Raw genomic sequence first — 14,752 nt, forward strand, 5'->3', positions numbered from 1 at the left:
TTGAAAACTTCTTTGGGCTTGGGGTGGGTTGGAACCAGGCAGGGTCGTCGACTTTCTCCTTTGTTATTTGCATTATATTTAGAACCACTGGCAAAGAAAATAAGGAACTCAAGGATATAATTGGTATGGTAGTCAGGAAAAGCTGGCTCTATTTGCAGATTATGTTATATTATACATTACAAAACTAGAAATGGAAATTACAGTGTTGTGGAACATTTTAAGACAGTTTCATATCTTCTTTGGGTACAAAATTAATGAAGCTAAAACAAAGGCAATAGTAGTAATTATGTAACCACACACGAATTGGTCCGACAATATTCATATTTATGGGGACAAGATAAAATGAAGTATTTAGGAGTATGGATTAGAAATGACTGTTGTGGCAGCTAACGATATGTGGGAAGAGACTAAACAGAAGATAATGCAAAAATTGAGAACATGGAAGCTTTGTTACTAACACACAAGCAATTAAAATGTTTTTGTCTCTTTAGTCTTATACATAGGTCAGGCATATTTTTATCAACTAGAGGAGAAGCTGTGGAAAGCAATTAAAAGAGTTGAAGGATTTTATCTGGGAAGGGAAGACAGCAAGGGTCAAGTGGGATAAGCGGACTCTTCCAATAGAACAAGGCAGACTAGGGTTACCCAATTTGACGGGGCATTTTAGAGCAACACAGTTAAGGTTCGTATACATAACACAGGCAGAAAACTATAATTCTAAGTGTAAAGTAATGATGATGATACTAGTTTGTTAAACTATGTTGGAGCTTTTCTCCTCGGGCCTCCACTGAAAAAGGGCTATGAAGCTCAGTCGGACAAACCCGGTCAACAAATGTAAAATAAAATAAAATGATACGGTGGGGGGGGGATTCAAGAAATAGGGAGAGACTGGGATTTTGGATGCAGACTCTTAAGGAGAACACCAAAAATCATACAGAACATTATATTCATAAAATAGCAGGGAGTATTCTAAGAATTAAATCAGCAAGAGAATGGAGAAAAGAGATTCTGCCGATAGGGGTGATAGTGGTTAGGCATACAGATAATAAGCAAGAGGGGCTGGAATTTATTGGGAGAATACTGGCAAAGAAGCCAAGGTACTGGGAACAAATAACTAAAAAGGGAAAGGTAATAGAATGGGAAGACATTAAGAACGTATTTGGACTGCAGGTTAGAGACGGCCCTCCTTACTAAGGACTGATATTAGAGTACAGGCAAAGAGAAATAAATACGGGGGTCCTAAATGAAAGACCAGCACTGGTAGAGTTTTTAATAGAATCTAGGACAGAAGCTGCCTTTAAAAAAGGAATAATTAGTAGAGCATAGGAAATATTGCATGATAATTATAAGAATCAATCAGAAAAGTGTAGAAAGGAATGGGAAGAGAGACTGGATAAGCAATTCACAAAGCGACAATGCGGAGATATATGTATATCTCCCAAATATGCAACAGAATCTACATTTACATAGGTATTTTTATACCACAAGTAGACTCCATATAATTGTTCCTTGGGTGGATAGCAAATGTTGGATGTGTGACAGGCAAGAAAGAGATGGCTGGAACATATTTTGTGTGAGTGTAGTGAGCTGGCAGACTTTAGGGATTCTCTGGAAACTGCTCTGTCAGAGATGCTGGGTGAACAGTTTGGACTGACTGGGGAGCTATTATAAGGTATTGGAACTGCCTAGACATAATGAAGCCTTGCTGAGTCTAGTTATGGTGGCTGCCAAAAAAGCAATTACTAGAAAATGGAAATCAAAGTCTAGACCAACTTTACTAAAAGTAGTGAATATACTAACAGAGATAAAACAACTGGAATTGAAATCTTTAGAAAAGGGACAGAGCGAACTACATAAGAAAAAATGGGAATTGTGGGAGCAATATATGCAGAGAAGGAACGAGGTTTAAGAGGCAGGATTTGAATGCCATCTAATGCTTAACTGACAATGACTGGACAGATTCTAAGTGATGTATAATGTTTGCAACTACAGTTGTTTCAATGGTGCCTGTGACATACAAAATGTTTACAACTAAAGTGGTGTCAACGTTGTTTGTTTTTTATTTATATAAATGTAAGATTGCCTATGTCATATGTGATAATTTAATAAAGATGTTTACTGAAAAAGAAAACAGTGTTGTTGAACTGATTAAATGTTAATGTTTACACAAAGAATTCTGGAAAGAGTAGAAATTTTTGAAAATTTTCTATAGCTTTCAGATACTGCAACAGATCTTGGCAAACTATGTATGGGTACTGTACCAGAGTCAGGTGATCAAATGTGATGTCAATCAATAACCAGTACTGACAGGATGGAACTCCCACAGCAGTTTGTTTTTATTTTGTTTTCTTTGGAACTTGATATAAAGACCATGTCCCTTATCACAGTTAGTTCAGTTATCACAGTTCAGTCACTTTGAAGTTCATCACCTTGCCTTGTGGAAGTAAGCATCTCAGGATTCCCTCTAGCCTTGCTGTATTAATTAAGTTAGCTAGGGAACAGTTACTCTTTAGACAGTCAGGAAATACAGTGAGATTAGTTAACTAGTGTTTTTCTGCATCAATTAGAATCTGTCCAGCTGTGTTAATTTATGTCTCCTGTAACTGAAACTCTGGTGTTTACTTTACTTGGGCATTTAGCATTTCTATGTTTTTATGTTATTTATTATTAAATATTTTTACACCTTTCATTGTGACTGGTCTTTTAGAGACTACTTTTAACATCCAGAGAGTACCTGCGCTGATTTTAGTGATGCCGTGGCCACTCTGAAAAGTCTTGTTGCTTTGATTACACCCTAACATTTATATTTGTATTGATTTTACAAAGTATAATTGGATACCTTTGCATGAGCCTGAGAGTGGTTGACAGGTGGCAGCATGGTTATCGTACAGTCTGGGCAGAAGGGGTAGAACTAGTAAATTTGTACCAGCCATTCCCTGGAGTGTGTGAGTGTGTGTGTGAGTGAAGATGAAATACTCAAGTGTGGGTGTGTCAGCTACTTGGAACTGGGACACAGTGCTCCAAAGTGAATCTTGTTTTGGATCTGGAGAGACAGAGATTCCAGTCCCAGCTCTACAGTGAGTTCTGTGTGTGTTCTTGGGGGAAACTGTGCTTGATGCAGGGAGCTGCATCTGAAAATATTGTGTAAATTCATTCCTGTTTTTAGTGACTGTCTCTCACCAGTCTCAGTAGTGAGGATTGAGGCTCCTTGATTACTGGCCTGGGGTAGAGAGGCCGCCACAAGGAGGATCACACAAATGCAGTTGAAGCACAAAAGCCTCAGAGCACTTTTTGCTAGGAGGGAGGTTAAGAGCCTGAAAACGTATACTACGGAACAAAGCAACAATAAACTATATACAAAACAGAGTGAAACAGTCACACCCTGGCAACAAGAAAAAAAAAACAGCAAGAAAAAAAGAGGCTGTTGAAAGGGAGGGACTGCTACTGCAATGGTGATCAATTAGAAAATTTACTGTTAGGAATGTTTACTTATACAACTGTACTGTGTTCAGTATACTGATCACTGTTGCAGTAGCTTAAGCTAAATGGGTAAGATCATCGTAGCTTAGTCAGAGAAAAAAGGGTGGTGCCAATAACTAAGCCTCCAGAAGCCCCTGGAGAATGGTTTAAGCAAAGCCTGTTCTGGAACTGGAAAAGGAAGCCAGATTGCAATGCTTTGTAAAGTATGTACAAAATATTAAATTGTTGCCTCTAGAATTGTTTGAGAGTTCGCCCCTTTCCAAAAAGCCACAGATGAAGCCAATTCCCCTGAGGAACAGTTACCAGAAGACTACAATATTTTCCTTAAGTAATCAACTTCTTTCTCACCTTGAGTTATTAACAGTAACCAGTTTAGTAGTAGCAGATTTATAAAAATAAATGACTGCTGTTTTAGAGTTATAAAACAGACACTTCTTGGGAGCAGCAGATTTAGAAAAATAAATGACTGCTCTCTGTTTTAGGGTTATAAAACAGACACTTCTTAGGAGCAGCAAGTTGTGAGAAAAACATTCTCTAATGAGGCAATTACAGGAGGAAAAGAAGTAGCCATAGACCTCTGTAACTGTAACCTGTCAAAACATTTTCTGTGCTACTTAACATTCTGGTCCCAATGGGAAAAAAAAATATGAAAGTTTTAAGAAATCTCTTGCGCAAGGAAATTTGACACTAAACCTTCATCAGAATCAGATTATTCAGACTGAAAAGAATTTCTTGAGATACAAAACCCCTCCTGCAATGCCTGATCTTCTGACCAAAAAATCCTGTCAGAATAAGAGGGATCCTTTTCTTATCTGAAGATTCAGAAAGCTGTGAAAAGGCAGAGACAAGTTCTTTGGCAAATCCCAGTAAATCTGCCCTGTCCATGGAAACAGAAACACAACATTTTCATTTTTTTTCACTAAGTACATATGTAGTAGGGAGGCTTTCACAGACTTATCAGCTCAGTTCTTGAAAGACTGTTAGCTGACTGCCAGACCCATGAGGCCCACCAAAGAAGCACTGGCTTTGGCAGGAAAAAAGGTCCGAAACTTTTGCACCTCAACTGCCTTTTATAAGGAGTTGCATGTGGGCTCCTGGCAGTAGTGCACAAGGAAGGCTCCCAAAGCTCTGTGAATCTGGCTGGTGCAAGGGGTAAGAGCCATACAGCTTTGGCTACTACAATGGTTATCTATGTACTGAACATCTTTTAAATGCGTCTGCTATTCTCACACCCAGGTCCATCTGTCTGTAAATGAACAATGACATCTAGATAGAATCCTTCCGACAGCAGCGGTTCCTTCAATCCCTAGAATTTATTCCCTGTTCCTATATGCCACACCTTCCCATCCTTCCCTTGTTCCGTCATCACAATAATGGAATCACTAGTAAGACATTGCTTCTTTCTCCTCCTAAGTTCTGTATCTCTTTCCTCTTGGTGCCCTCTGAAGAATTGTTTGCCTCCTCTGGAGACTGAAGGAAGATGCCATCAGCTTAAGAATCAAAGGAAAGGTTTTATGGGTGCATCTTTTTCTGTTCTGCTACTTTAACTTCCTGAATGCTGTATTACAAATACTTCTCTATACGTTTGTACTTTCAGACACCACAAATACAAACCAGAACTAGAAAAAAACCTGTCAAGGCATACTGAAGAAATCACAATTCTAACAGGAAAATATTTTTTAAAATACAAGGAAAGTCAAAGAAAAAATACAGAAGACCACCTAGCATGTTCAACTATTAGGAAGGAGCTGAATGATTTCAGGCTTAGGTCTCCTTCATGGAAACATGCCTTCAAGAATAAAACTACACAAGCTCAATGTGCAAGGAAAAAGGTAGGCAAAACTTAATACGGAAGAGAGATCTTCCATTGGTGAGATGTTCACAAAAAAAAAAAAAAAAAAAAAAAAAACAGCAGCTGTCTCTGAATACCTCAAAGTCAGTCAATTTTCAAAACAATAAAATGACAAAAAAGAGAATTTGATTACATTTAGCCATGTGTGCTGAATTCCATAATCTACAAAGTAAACCACATCAGTTATATCATTTATTAAACACATAAAAACAGGACTTAAAAATGATGAAAAAAAATCTTGTTTTTCAAAAATCCAGTCACTGTAGATGCAAGTAGAATCCTACTCCCAATCCCACAGTTTTAAAAAAGAAAACAAAGCATGCACAAAGGGCACCACTGACATACACAAGAAAATTAAAAGTTACCATCTGTGATCGAGACAGGATCTGACTAACTGTTAAAGCCTCTTCCTCTGATGACTCATCAGTATCTTCATGACTGGTTAAATTCAAACTTGGCGTGCTCCCAGAATACTGGCACTCTTGCAAAGATGGTGTATCTCCTTTATCAATACTGTCGAGAGAACGTCTGCGCACTCCCCAGTTGAAGTTATCCATACTTTCACCCTGTTAACATAATAAAACAACACATGCAATGAGGAAGCATCAACAAAGACTTTTATTCATATTCTAATAAGCACAGCAATCATGCCTAACATGTAATATTAAAAATTATGCAGCACATGTGCGACATGTGCACAAATTATAAACAATTGATTTTAGGTCTTGCTGCCTATTGCCTAAAAACAATGACATCCATTGCAACACTTCTGAAAGCATCTAAGGCGATTATAAACTTAAACATACCCTAAAAAGTAATCCTTTCTAACTTTTTTGTTTAAGAAAGTCCATCCCTGTGTTCATAAACTTGGTAATGTGGTACGAAAAAGAGTGTGGGACTGTTCAGAACAATGACAGTTTTAAATCATTCAAATATACTTTACATGCGAGCATAAAATAAAGGTACTGTGCATATAATAGTCTGTGTTACTATTTCATTAAGAAAGAATGCATAAAACCATGGTGCTGTAGGTGGGGCAATCTGGAACTACAGGAAATGGAAAGAGGCTTAAGTGTTATTTTCATTTATGTTGGTAGTGTAGTGATTACTGGCTCTGGTTAGTGACCTATGAAGGTCATTACCACAGTTTTCCATAAAAGTGTTCAGTTACTACCTTAGCTTAATGGCATAGCAAGATGAAGGCCTGACTAAACCCCAAAAGACCTATATTCAATTAGTGGTATGGGTGCTAGAAGGACCAGGAGGGGGAAAATGGATTTAAGCAGATGACACCAGCTCACTACCATCTTGGGGGGTGGGGGAGCATGGCCTGTCAATGTTGACACCTACTGGAGAACAGGTGGTCATCCGTGGAAGAGACCAGGGTGGACTTGCACTGTTAGTAAGTGTTGTTGAGTCAGAGATGACAGGAGTGGGAGGATGCACATCATTCCCGTCTGCTTATGAATTTTGTTGGAGGTGGAATGAAATGTTCAAATGTATATGATTGCCCACCTCTGAACAGTGGATTGGGGGCAAAGGATAGCCTAATTATGAAGATCTCCGTGATGAGGATGTGCATCTTACAATACAGCTTTCTCAATTTCATCAGGGCATTTCTCTAGAAGAGGAAGTTGATGTAATTTTAATTTATAAGAGTTTTATGTTTTAAGCTGGCCACAGAACCAAAAACTGTGGAGAGAGTTTTGAAGTAGAGGAAGAACTTAATTTACCAACACAGACTTATTATAAAGTAAGGAAACTGCAATGCAGAAGATGTCTGGATATATGGAGATGACAACTGGATTAATCTCTGGGAAACTGTAATTGCTTTTTCCTTAGCTATGGTCATGGTTATGACATGAAATCATCAAACATGAACAAGAGTTCTTGCTGCTGCTACTTTGACAGGTGCTAGTTTAATATTTGTTAAATGTTGTTTACTTTTACTGCTTTATTTGCATTTGTCTTTTGGGACTGTCCAACTAGAAAGGGACCCTTTTCAATGGATGCTTAAGGGAATAAGATACACTAACACTAAATGTTACAAACATAAGCCTAAACATATACAGTAATTTAAACATTATTATTTTGAAGACATTCATTTTTTTACATATTTATAGTTCGATACATGCATAATCAGAAAATCATTTTACAGCAGAATGAAAAGTTCTTGGTGACACTAAGGGAAGCAGAGAAGGCTTTTGACTACACAAATAGCACACAAGTACTACTGAGTTCTAAGTACTTATAAACAGCCAAGCCAGAAATAGGGAGACCTCGGTTTACAGTATAATCAGGAGAGTTATTGGCTATATTATTATAAGCAATGGCTGTAGAAGCACTGTTCAAACTATTTTTCTACAAGAGCCACAGGGTACAATTCTGATTCATTTTGCTCTTCATGTGGTTGTTAGTGTGTCATCCACTTCAACGGGTTTTTCTAATGTATACAATGTTAGTTTAAATTACAATGTCTTGTGTGCAGCAGTTTTAGAGAAAGTGGAATTCTACAGAGAAATGCATTCTAAGTAAAGACCACAAATGAATATGAATACTGTGCTTTCTACTCAACCAGGGAAGTTTAAAGAGCACTACAGTTAATGCTTCTGACATGCAAAACTGTGTGTGCTCTCTTTGGCTAGTTAAGGACATTCTATTAGTGACATGCTGCATATATAGTGTACACACACACACACACACACACATATATATATATATTTATATATATATACACACACACACACACACACACACACACACACACATATATATATTGGTCTACTTCAAATTAACGAAATTTCACTTACACAAATTTTAAATGTTCAAGATAACACCGAAAAAGAAGTTATGTCCTCACCATAACGTTCCATGTGATTTGTTCATCTTGCCTTCATTCTTACTGATGGGTTCGAAGCTGATCCTCGGCTCCGACTTGGCCAAGTGCAAAAGCTTGAGATCTTCAACCAGCTCGAGGCCTACTCCCTATCCCATGATGCACTGGTGCTTCCCTCTGATCTTGTTTGCTGCCAACAATGGTGTAAGCCATCTCCCAATATAGCAAGTATAGAATACACTAGATAAAAGTCAATTACAACCATGTCTCACCTCAGGTTCTCGATCCTCAAGAACCCTGGAAGGGGGTTGGAGGGTGGGACGCAAGAATGAAGGCAAGATGAACAACTCACATGGAACGTTATGGTGAGTACATAACTTCTTTATGTGAATTTGTTCCATCTTGCCTTCATTCTTACTGATGGGACAGCGTCCCAAGCACCATCTTCTTGGGTGGCTCACGGGAGTATATTCTTCAGGACAGTGGAACCAAAGGAAGCCCTGTCCCTGGAGGCCCTACCCACTTTGTAGTGAGTGATAAAGGTACGAGGCCCTTAACCAAGTAGCTGCTGCACAAATTGTATCTATTGGTAATTTGGCAGAAAAGGCTGAGGAAGTGGATACAGCTCTAGTTGAGTAGGCCTTTATCTTGTCTTCTAATGGTGAATTCACTGAATTGTAAAGTAAAGGCAATAATGTCTTATAACCATTTTGATAAAGTGGTTTAAACAACAGGAGCACCCTTCTTGGAGTCTGAGAAGGAAACAAAGAGTTGATCCATTTTCCTGAAATCCTTGGTCCTGTCCAAATAGAAGCGTAGCTGTCTGTGAACATTAGGCTTGTGCAGCATATACTCTGCCTTACTGCCATACTTGGGGAAGAATACAGACAATTCTATAGACTGACTGTGATTTGTTTCTGAGCATACCTTCAGTACAAATGAGGGATTTGTCCCAGAGAGACACTATCATTATGAAATATTGTGTAAGGGGGTTTTATGGACAAGGCCTGTAACTCTGAAACCCTCCAAGCAGAAGTACTAGCTACTAGAAAGATGGTTTTCCATGTAATGTACTTTAGGTCACATGAAGAGGCTGGTTCAAAGGGTGGTAGAATTATTTGTGATAGTACAAAATTTAGATTCCACAGAGAAAAAGGAGATTTGATGGTTGGTCTTAAATGTATAGTGCCTTTGAGAAATGCCTTCGAGAGTCTATGAAACATGATATTAGACCCTTCCTCACCAAGATGGAAGTTGGAGATTGCAGCCAACTGAACTCAAACAGTTGCAGGAGCTGCTCCCCTCACTGAATAGTTTTGTCAAAAATTCCACAACAGAAGCTACTGGAGCTAAATAAGGATCAAGATGACTTTGTACTGCCCATATTGAAAATCTTTTCCATTCGCTGAGATAAAGCTTTCTAGCGGATGATTTGTGACAGATGTCAATATATGTTGCACTGCAGCTGAAAGATTCTGAAGCCTGCCTATGTTTGGAATTCGAGCAGCCACGCTGTCAATTTAAGGGACTGATGGGACAGGCGAAAAGCCCCCGATGAGTGAATCAGGAGGTCTGGAACTGGGGCCCAGGACACAAGGTTCTTCCAACAGCTGAGGTCGAAGAAAGGGGAACCAAATCTAGCGAGGCCAATAGGAGGCTATCAGAATTATGGTCCTTCCCAAGGCACTGGCTTTCTGTAAAACCTTGGTTATCAGAGGTAATGCTGGAAAAGCATAAAAGAGACCTGGGGGCCAATCGTGTACAAGTGCATGCCTTGGGGCTTCCCCTGGTGGGGGGATTAGAGCAAAGTAGCTGCTGCATTTCATGTTTGTGGGTGTGGCAAAGAGATCGCAGCAAGGCTGACCCCATATGCGGAATACATCTTCTGCCACTTCTTTCTTTAGGGACCACTCGAGGCAATAGAATTGCCCTGCTCAGCTTGTCTGCTATGACGTTGGACCCAGGATGTGCATTGCTATCAGAAAGAGCTGGGTGGAGTTCGCCCATTGCCATACTCGCAAGGCTTCTCGACAAAGGGGGTAAAGATTTGGTTCCTCCTTGTTTGTTTATGTACCAGACTACTTACTTGTCTGTCTACCTGGATTGCAATGTTCCCCAGAGGAAGAGAGTCTTGAAAGGACTACAATGCTAGAAGTACCGCTCTTATCTCTAGGACACTGAAATGCAGGTGAGCCTTGTATTCTTTCCATGTGCCTTGGGCTGTTCTTCCCTGTCAATTGCCCCCATCCTATCAGGGAAGCATCCATGGTCACTATGGCAACTGGGTTGTGTAGAACAAAGGGACGCCCTACTGTTACACAATACGATGTCAGGCATCACTGAAGGTCCTTCTTGCATGAATTTGTGATTATAATCTGATGTGACATTGGGAGTTCCTGAAAGGACCATTGTAGTATCCGTATATGCAAATGACCCAGTGGAATTGCAATGATTGCTGCCGCCACAGTACCAAGCAATTTGAGAACCGTGGAAGCTGGGGCTTTTTCTTTCGAGAGAAGGGCTAGAACCTGTTGCCGAAGAGTAGAAACCCTTTCTGATGGAAGTTTTAAGGTCACTGTGGTGGTGTCCTGATCTGCTCCTATAAAAACAGTATGCTATGATGGCAATAAGGCAGATTTTTCTAAATTTATGGCAATCCCCAACTGACAGCATAGATTCATAGTTGTGTCCCTTGCTTGAATGAGCTAATGCCTGGTGGTGGCAGTTAGGAGCCAGTCGTCTAAGTATGGAAACACCTGGAATCCCAAACATCTCAGGTGAGCTGTGACTACTGCCATGCATTTGCTGAACACTCTGGGGGCTGTTGTGAGACCAAGGACAGTGCTCGAAATTGGTAGTGACTGGTCCCCAGCCGAAAGCGCAGGTGATCTCTGGATGGTCTGTCCATTTTTATGTGGTAGTACACATCCTGGAGATCTACTGAGCACATCCAATTGTCTTTTCCTATAAAAAGAAGTATCAACTGCAGCGTAACCATCAGGAACTCGATTTGTTTAATTTGCTGAGATCCAAAATGAGCCTCCAGTCCCCTGTTTTCTTTGGAACTAAAAAGAATCTTGAATAAGTTTCGGATCCTATCTGGTCTGTGGGGACCAGCTGGATGACTTTTCTGTAGCAACCTTTGAATTTCTATCATTGCTTGTTCCCTGTGACTGGGAGCAACATCTGGGATTTTTCTTATTGAGGGAGGTAGGGTGGAAAAGGGAATAGAGTAACCTCTGGATATGATGCTTTGTACCCTGCTGTCTTTTGTTATTTTAGCCAGGCATCTGGGTACAAAGATGAGCGTCCCTTAAATGCCTCCAGAGATGGACAGGCAGGCCTCCTCTCAGGAGCGCTGATGGGGCTTCCCAAAGAACTGATCTCTGTCATCCTGGTTCTGTGGACCCCCTCTGCCGTGTGGATAGTGTCTTCCATTATTGCCCCCTCTTCTGCCTCTGGAGGGGGGGTTCACCAAGTGTGTCCTGAAAGACTCCTTGAGTTGTCCGGAACCACATCTTTCCTCCTTTCTGACCTTTGGGGTAAGGTCTGGTAGGTGTGGAAATAGGGACTCCGACAGCAGGCAGAGTTTTGCCGTCTTGTTCACACCTGGTAAGCGTTTCTTTCACTTTGGATTCAAAAAGGGACGAGCCATCAAAAGGGGTGTTGATAAAGGATGACTTAAAGGGCTCCACAAAAGAACATAAGCACATCCAGGAATGTCTCCTAAGAGCAATTTCTATACCCGCTGCTCTGCTCGCCTCATCAGCTGTATACGAAAGCAGATGCATGGACAAGTCTGTTAGGAAATTGAGGGTGGAGAGCTGTGAGGATATTTTATTGAGACTCCTGCAGCTACTGAACCCTGTAGAGCATTTCCTAGCTCTTTTAGGTTATCTCTTTATAATCTAGTGAAATGGGTAAGATAATTCAGCGACCTAAGAACAAAAGTCGCCGAAGTAAACATGCGCTTTTCAAATCTGTCCATGACTCTCGAATCCTTATTCGGTGGATGGACCGATGAAGTTTCGGATAACTCCTCCTTTGTGGCCGCCACCACCATGGCATCAACAGGGACTCCCTTGGTGAGAAAAGCCTTGTCCTGTGGTGAGGTAATAAACTTATTAGGCCTTCTAGGGACAGGTTCCATATCTGGAGACTCTCATGCCTTTCCACAAACTAAGTCCGTGAGTTCGTCGAAAGGTGGAGACACCCAAGAGGTGGAGGGCTGAGACCCAAAAGCCTTCAGGTAGACTGACTCATCTTCAGTAGGTTTGATGGGCTGCCAATCACCTCTCTGTTTGAGAATCTCTAAGATATCTATGAAGGAGATATCTTCTGAGGGTGACTGTGGGAAATCTTCTGAATCATCAAAGTCGGTGTCTGAAGTGAGGGATTCCTGAGGGGAAACCAGATGCTTCCTCTTGCACAGCCTCTTCCGATGGACCTCCTCAGTGGGATCTTCTGGTGAGGTCTCAGAAGAGTAGGGATTGTTCAATGGGGCTTCCTGAGGCTCTGGGTCTCTATGATTTTGTGGAATCTGTGATGACAAAGTAGACATTGGCTATTTAGGGAAAGAAGCTGCTGGTCCTGATGAAGTGGTTGTCCGTAGGGACAATGCTCTCCTCATGGCATCGAAGGCCACCCGATTCCGATGTGAAGGGACTCCTGGATCTGAAGATACAGTTGATTCCCTCAGCACCAAGATGGTAGGCTCCGAGCCAGAGGTAGGTGCCGAACTCACCCGTGCCGAAGCCCCGAGAAGCAAAGTTGGACCTGAAAGATCAGTTCGAATTTCATCTCTGGGCCCGACCGGACAGTGTCGGCCTTAGACTACTTTTTGGTCAGCACCGATGCAGTCTGCGAAGTCGGATCCGAAAGTCCTGGAGCAGGTCTCAGTACTGACGGCTCCACTATCATCAGTTCCAAGCACTCTGGCTCTCGATTCAGATTGGCGGAGGAACAGATATGGGGGAAGGAGGATTAGATGGTTCTGAAGCCCGAAGAGTCGGCCCCAACAAAAGCTTGGCCAGCGCCAGTGTCTGCAGAAACTTCTGCACCACACGATCCACATCAATGTCTGACAGGCTTCTTGAGGACTGAGAAAACAGAGCTGAAGAAGCTACAGATTGTAATATCGGAGATTTCAAAACGGGAGATACCAGCTCCAGTACCGGGGACTGGCTCCTGATAGTGATAACAGTCAGCTCCGAAGTCAGTGGCACCGAGGTTGAACGTCTGTCAGATTTCGACGTACTGGATGAAGGAAATTTTCCCGGCTCCGAAGATCCAGTAGTGGAAGAAGTTTTTGAAGCTTTAGACGGCTTGGTATGAGCTGTATGACCTTGATCCAATGATTCCTGAAAGGAAGATTTAATCAAGCCCCTGACAATCAACTTGTTCTTCCTTTCTTGTAATACTCGGGAACTAAAGGAGTGACATATGGAACATGTTTCCTGTAAATGTAATTCCCTTAAACAATACACACACTCCATGCGTCCATCAGTTACGGGCATTTTCTGTCCACATTTAGGGCATTTCTTAAACCCTGAAGGTTTAGACTGTTTAGCGTCCTTGTCTTTATCTTGAGACATCTTAACCCACTCACACAAACACACAGTAAAGAGCTCTCTAATTTAAACGAGCTTATAACAAAAAATAATGTAGCCTTTTAACTTAAACAGGCTATAAGAAAAAATATTAACAACACACAATACTATGAAGAGATTTAAATATATATATATATATATATATATATCTATATATATATTCATTCACACGGACAGTTACCTATACCACAAACACTCTACACAGTAACAATAAGTTCTAGATACTATTTTTTTTACCTATATAATAAACACTCTGCACAATAACAGTTTTAACTACTATTTGAACTAACTACTAACACTCCATTAAAGGGAAATGGGGAGTTTAACAAAAGGCCTTCAAACAGGCCACGAAGAACTAGCAGAAAAAAAGAGCACACTAGCAGAAACGCAAAGTGCGAAAGGCAATAAGAATTACTAACTATCTCTAATCAACCAAGTTTTATCTAACAATATAGAAACTGAAGTAATTTTAAAGAGAAAAAAATAAACTTTCACTGGCCAGAGTTGGTGAATCGCCCATCTGTTGCAGCAGCAAACGAGATCGGAGGGAAGCACCAGTGCATCATGGATAGGTAGTAGGCCTTGAGCTGGTTGAAGACCTCGAGCTTTTGCATTTAGCCGAGTCGGAGCCAAGGATCGGCTCCGAAACCATCATTAAGAATGAAGGCAAGACAGAACAACTTCACATCTTGCATTTAAACAAACACTCCCAACAGAGATTTCCACCAGGAAAAGGAAGCAGTCAACCAGCATTCAAGAGTTTGCCCTTTTCCCCACTATAGTCAGCCAGCCTTCAGGAGTTTGCCCTTTCCCTCACTATAGTGCGATCTCGGAATTGGTATATTTACATAGGGGGTTTGGGGGGAGGGGCAAAGCCCCCGACTTGGATGGGTTTGATATGCTTCGGTTTGTTTTTTTTGTCCATGTTAGTCAACTGCCCCCTTTCCCTGATGAAAATATCGGTGTTGTGAGTGT

General features: G+C 41.0%; 1 protein-coding gene across 1 annotated transcript in view; it reads right to left on the minus strand.

The window, feature by feature from the left end:
* FRYL (FRY like transcription coactivator) overlaps positions 1-14,752 on the minus strand; it is a 3,917,685-nt gene that overhangs the window by 516,124 nt on the left and 3,386,809 nt on the right. The window contains exon 52 of the mRNA XM_044055727.1: positions 5,698-5,898. Coding sequence (XP_043911662.1) covers positions 5,698-5,898 — 201 coding nt within the window. The remainder of the gene's footprint in view (positions 1-5,697; positions 5,899-14,752) is intronic.

The sequence above is a fragment of the Protopterus annectens genome, chromosome 14.part0 (genome assembly GCF_019279795.1).
Source record: "Protopterus annectens isolate FY-2018-M chromosome 14.part0, PAN1.0, whole genome shotgun sequence".
Lineage (NCBI taxonomy): Eukaryota > Metazoa > Chordata > Ceratodontiformes > Protopteridae > Protopterus > Protopterus annectens.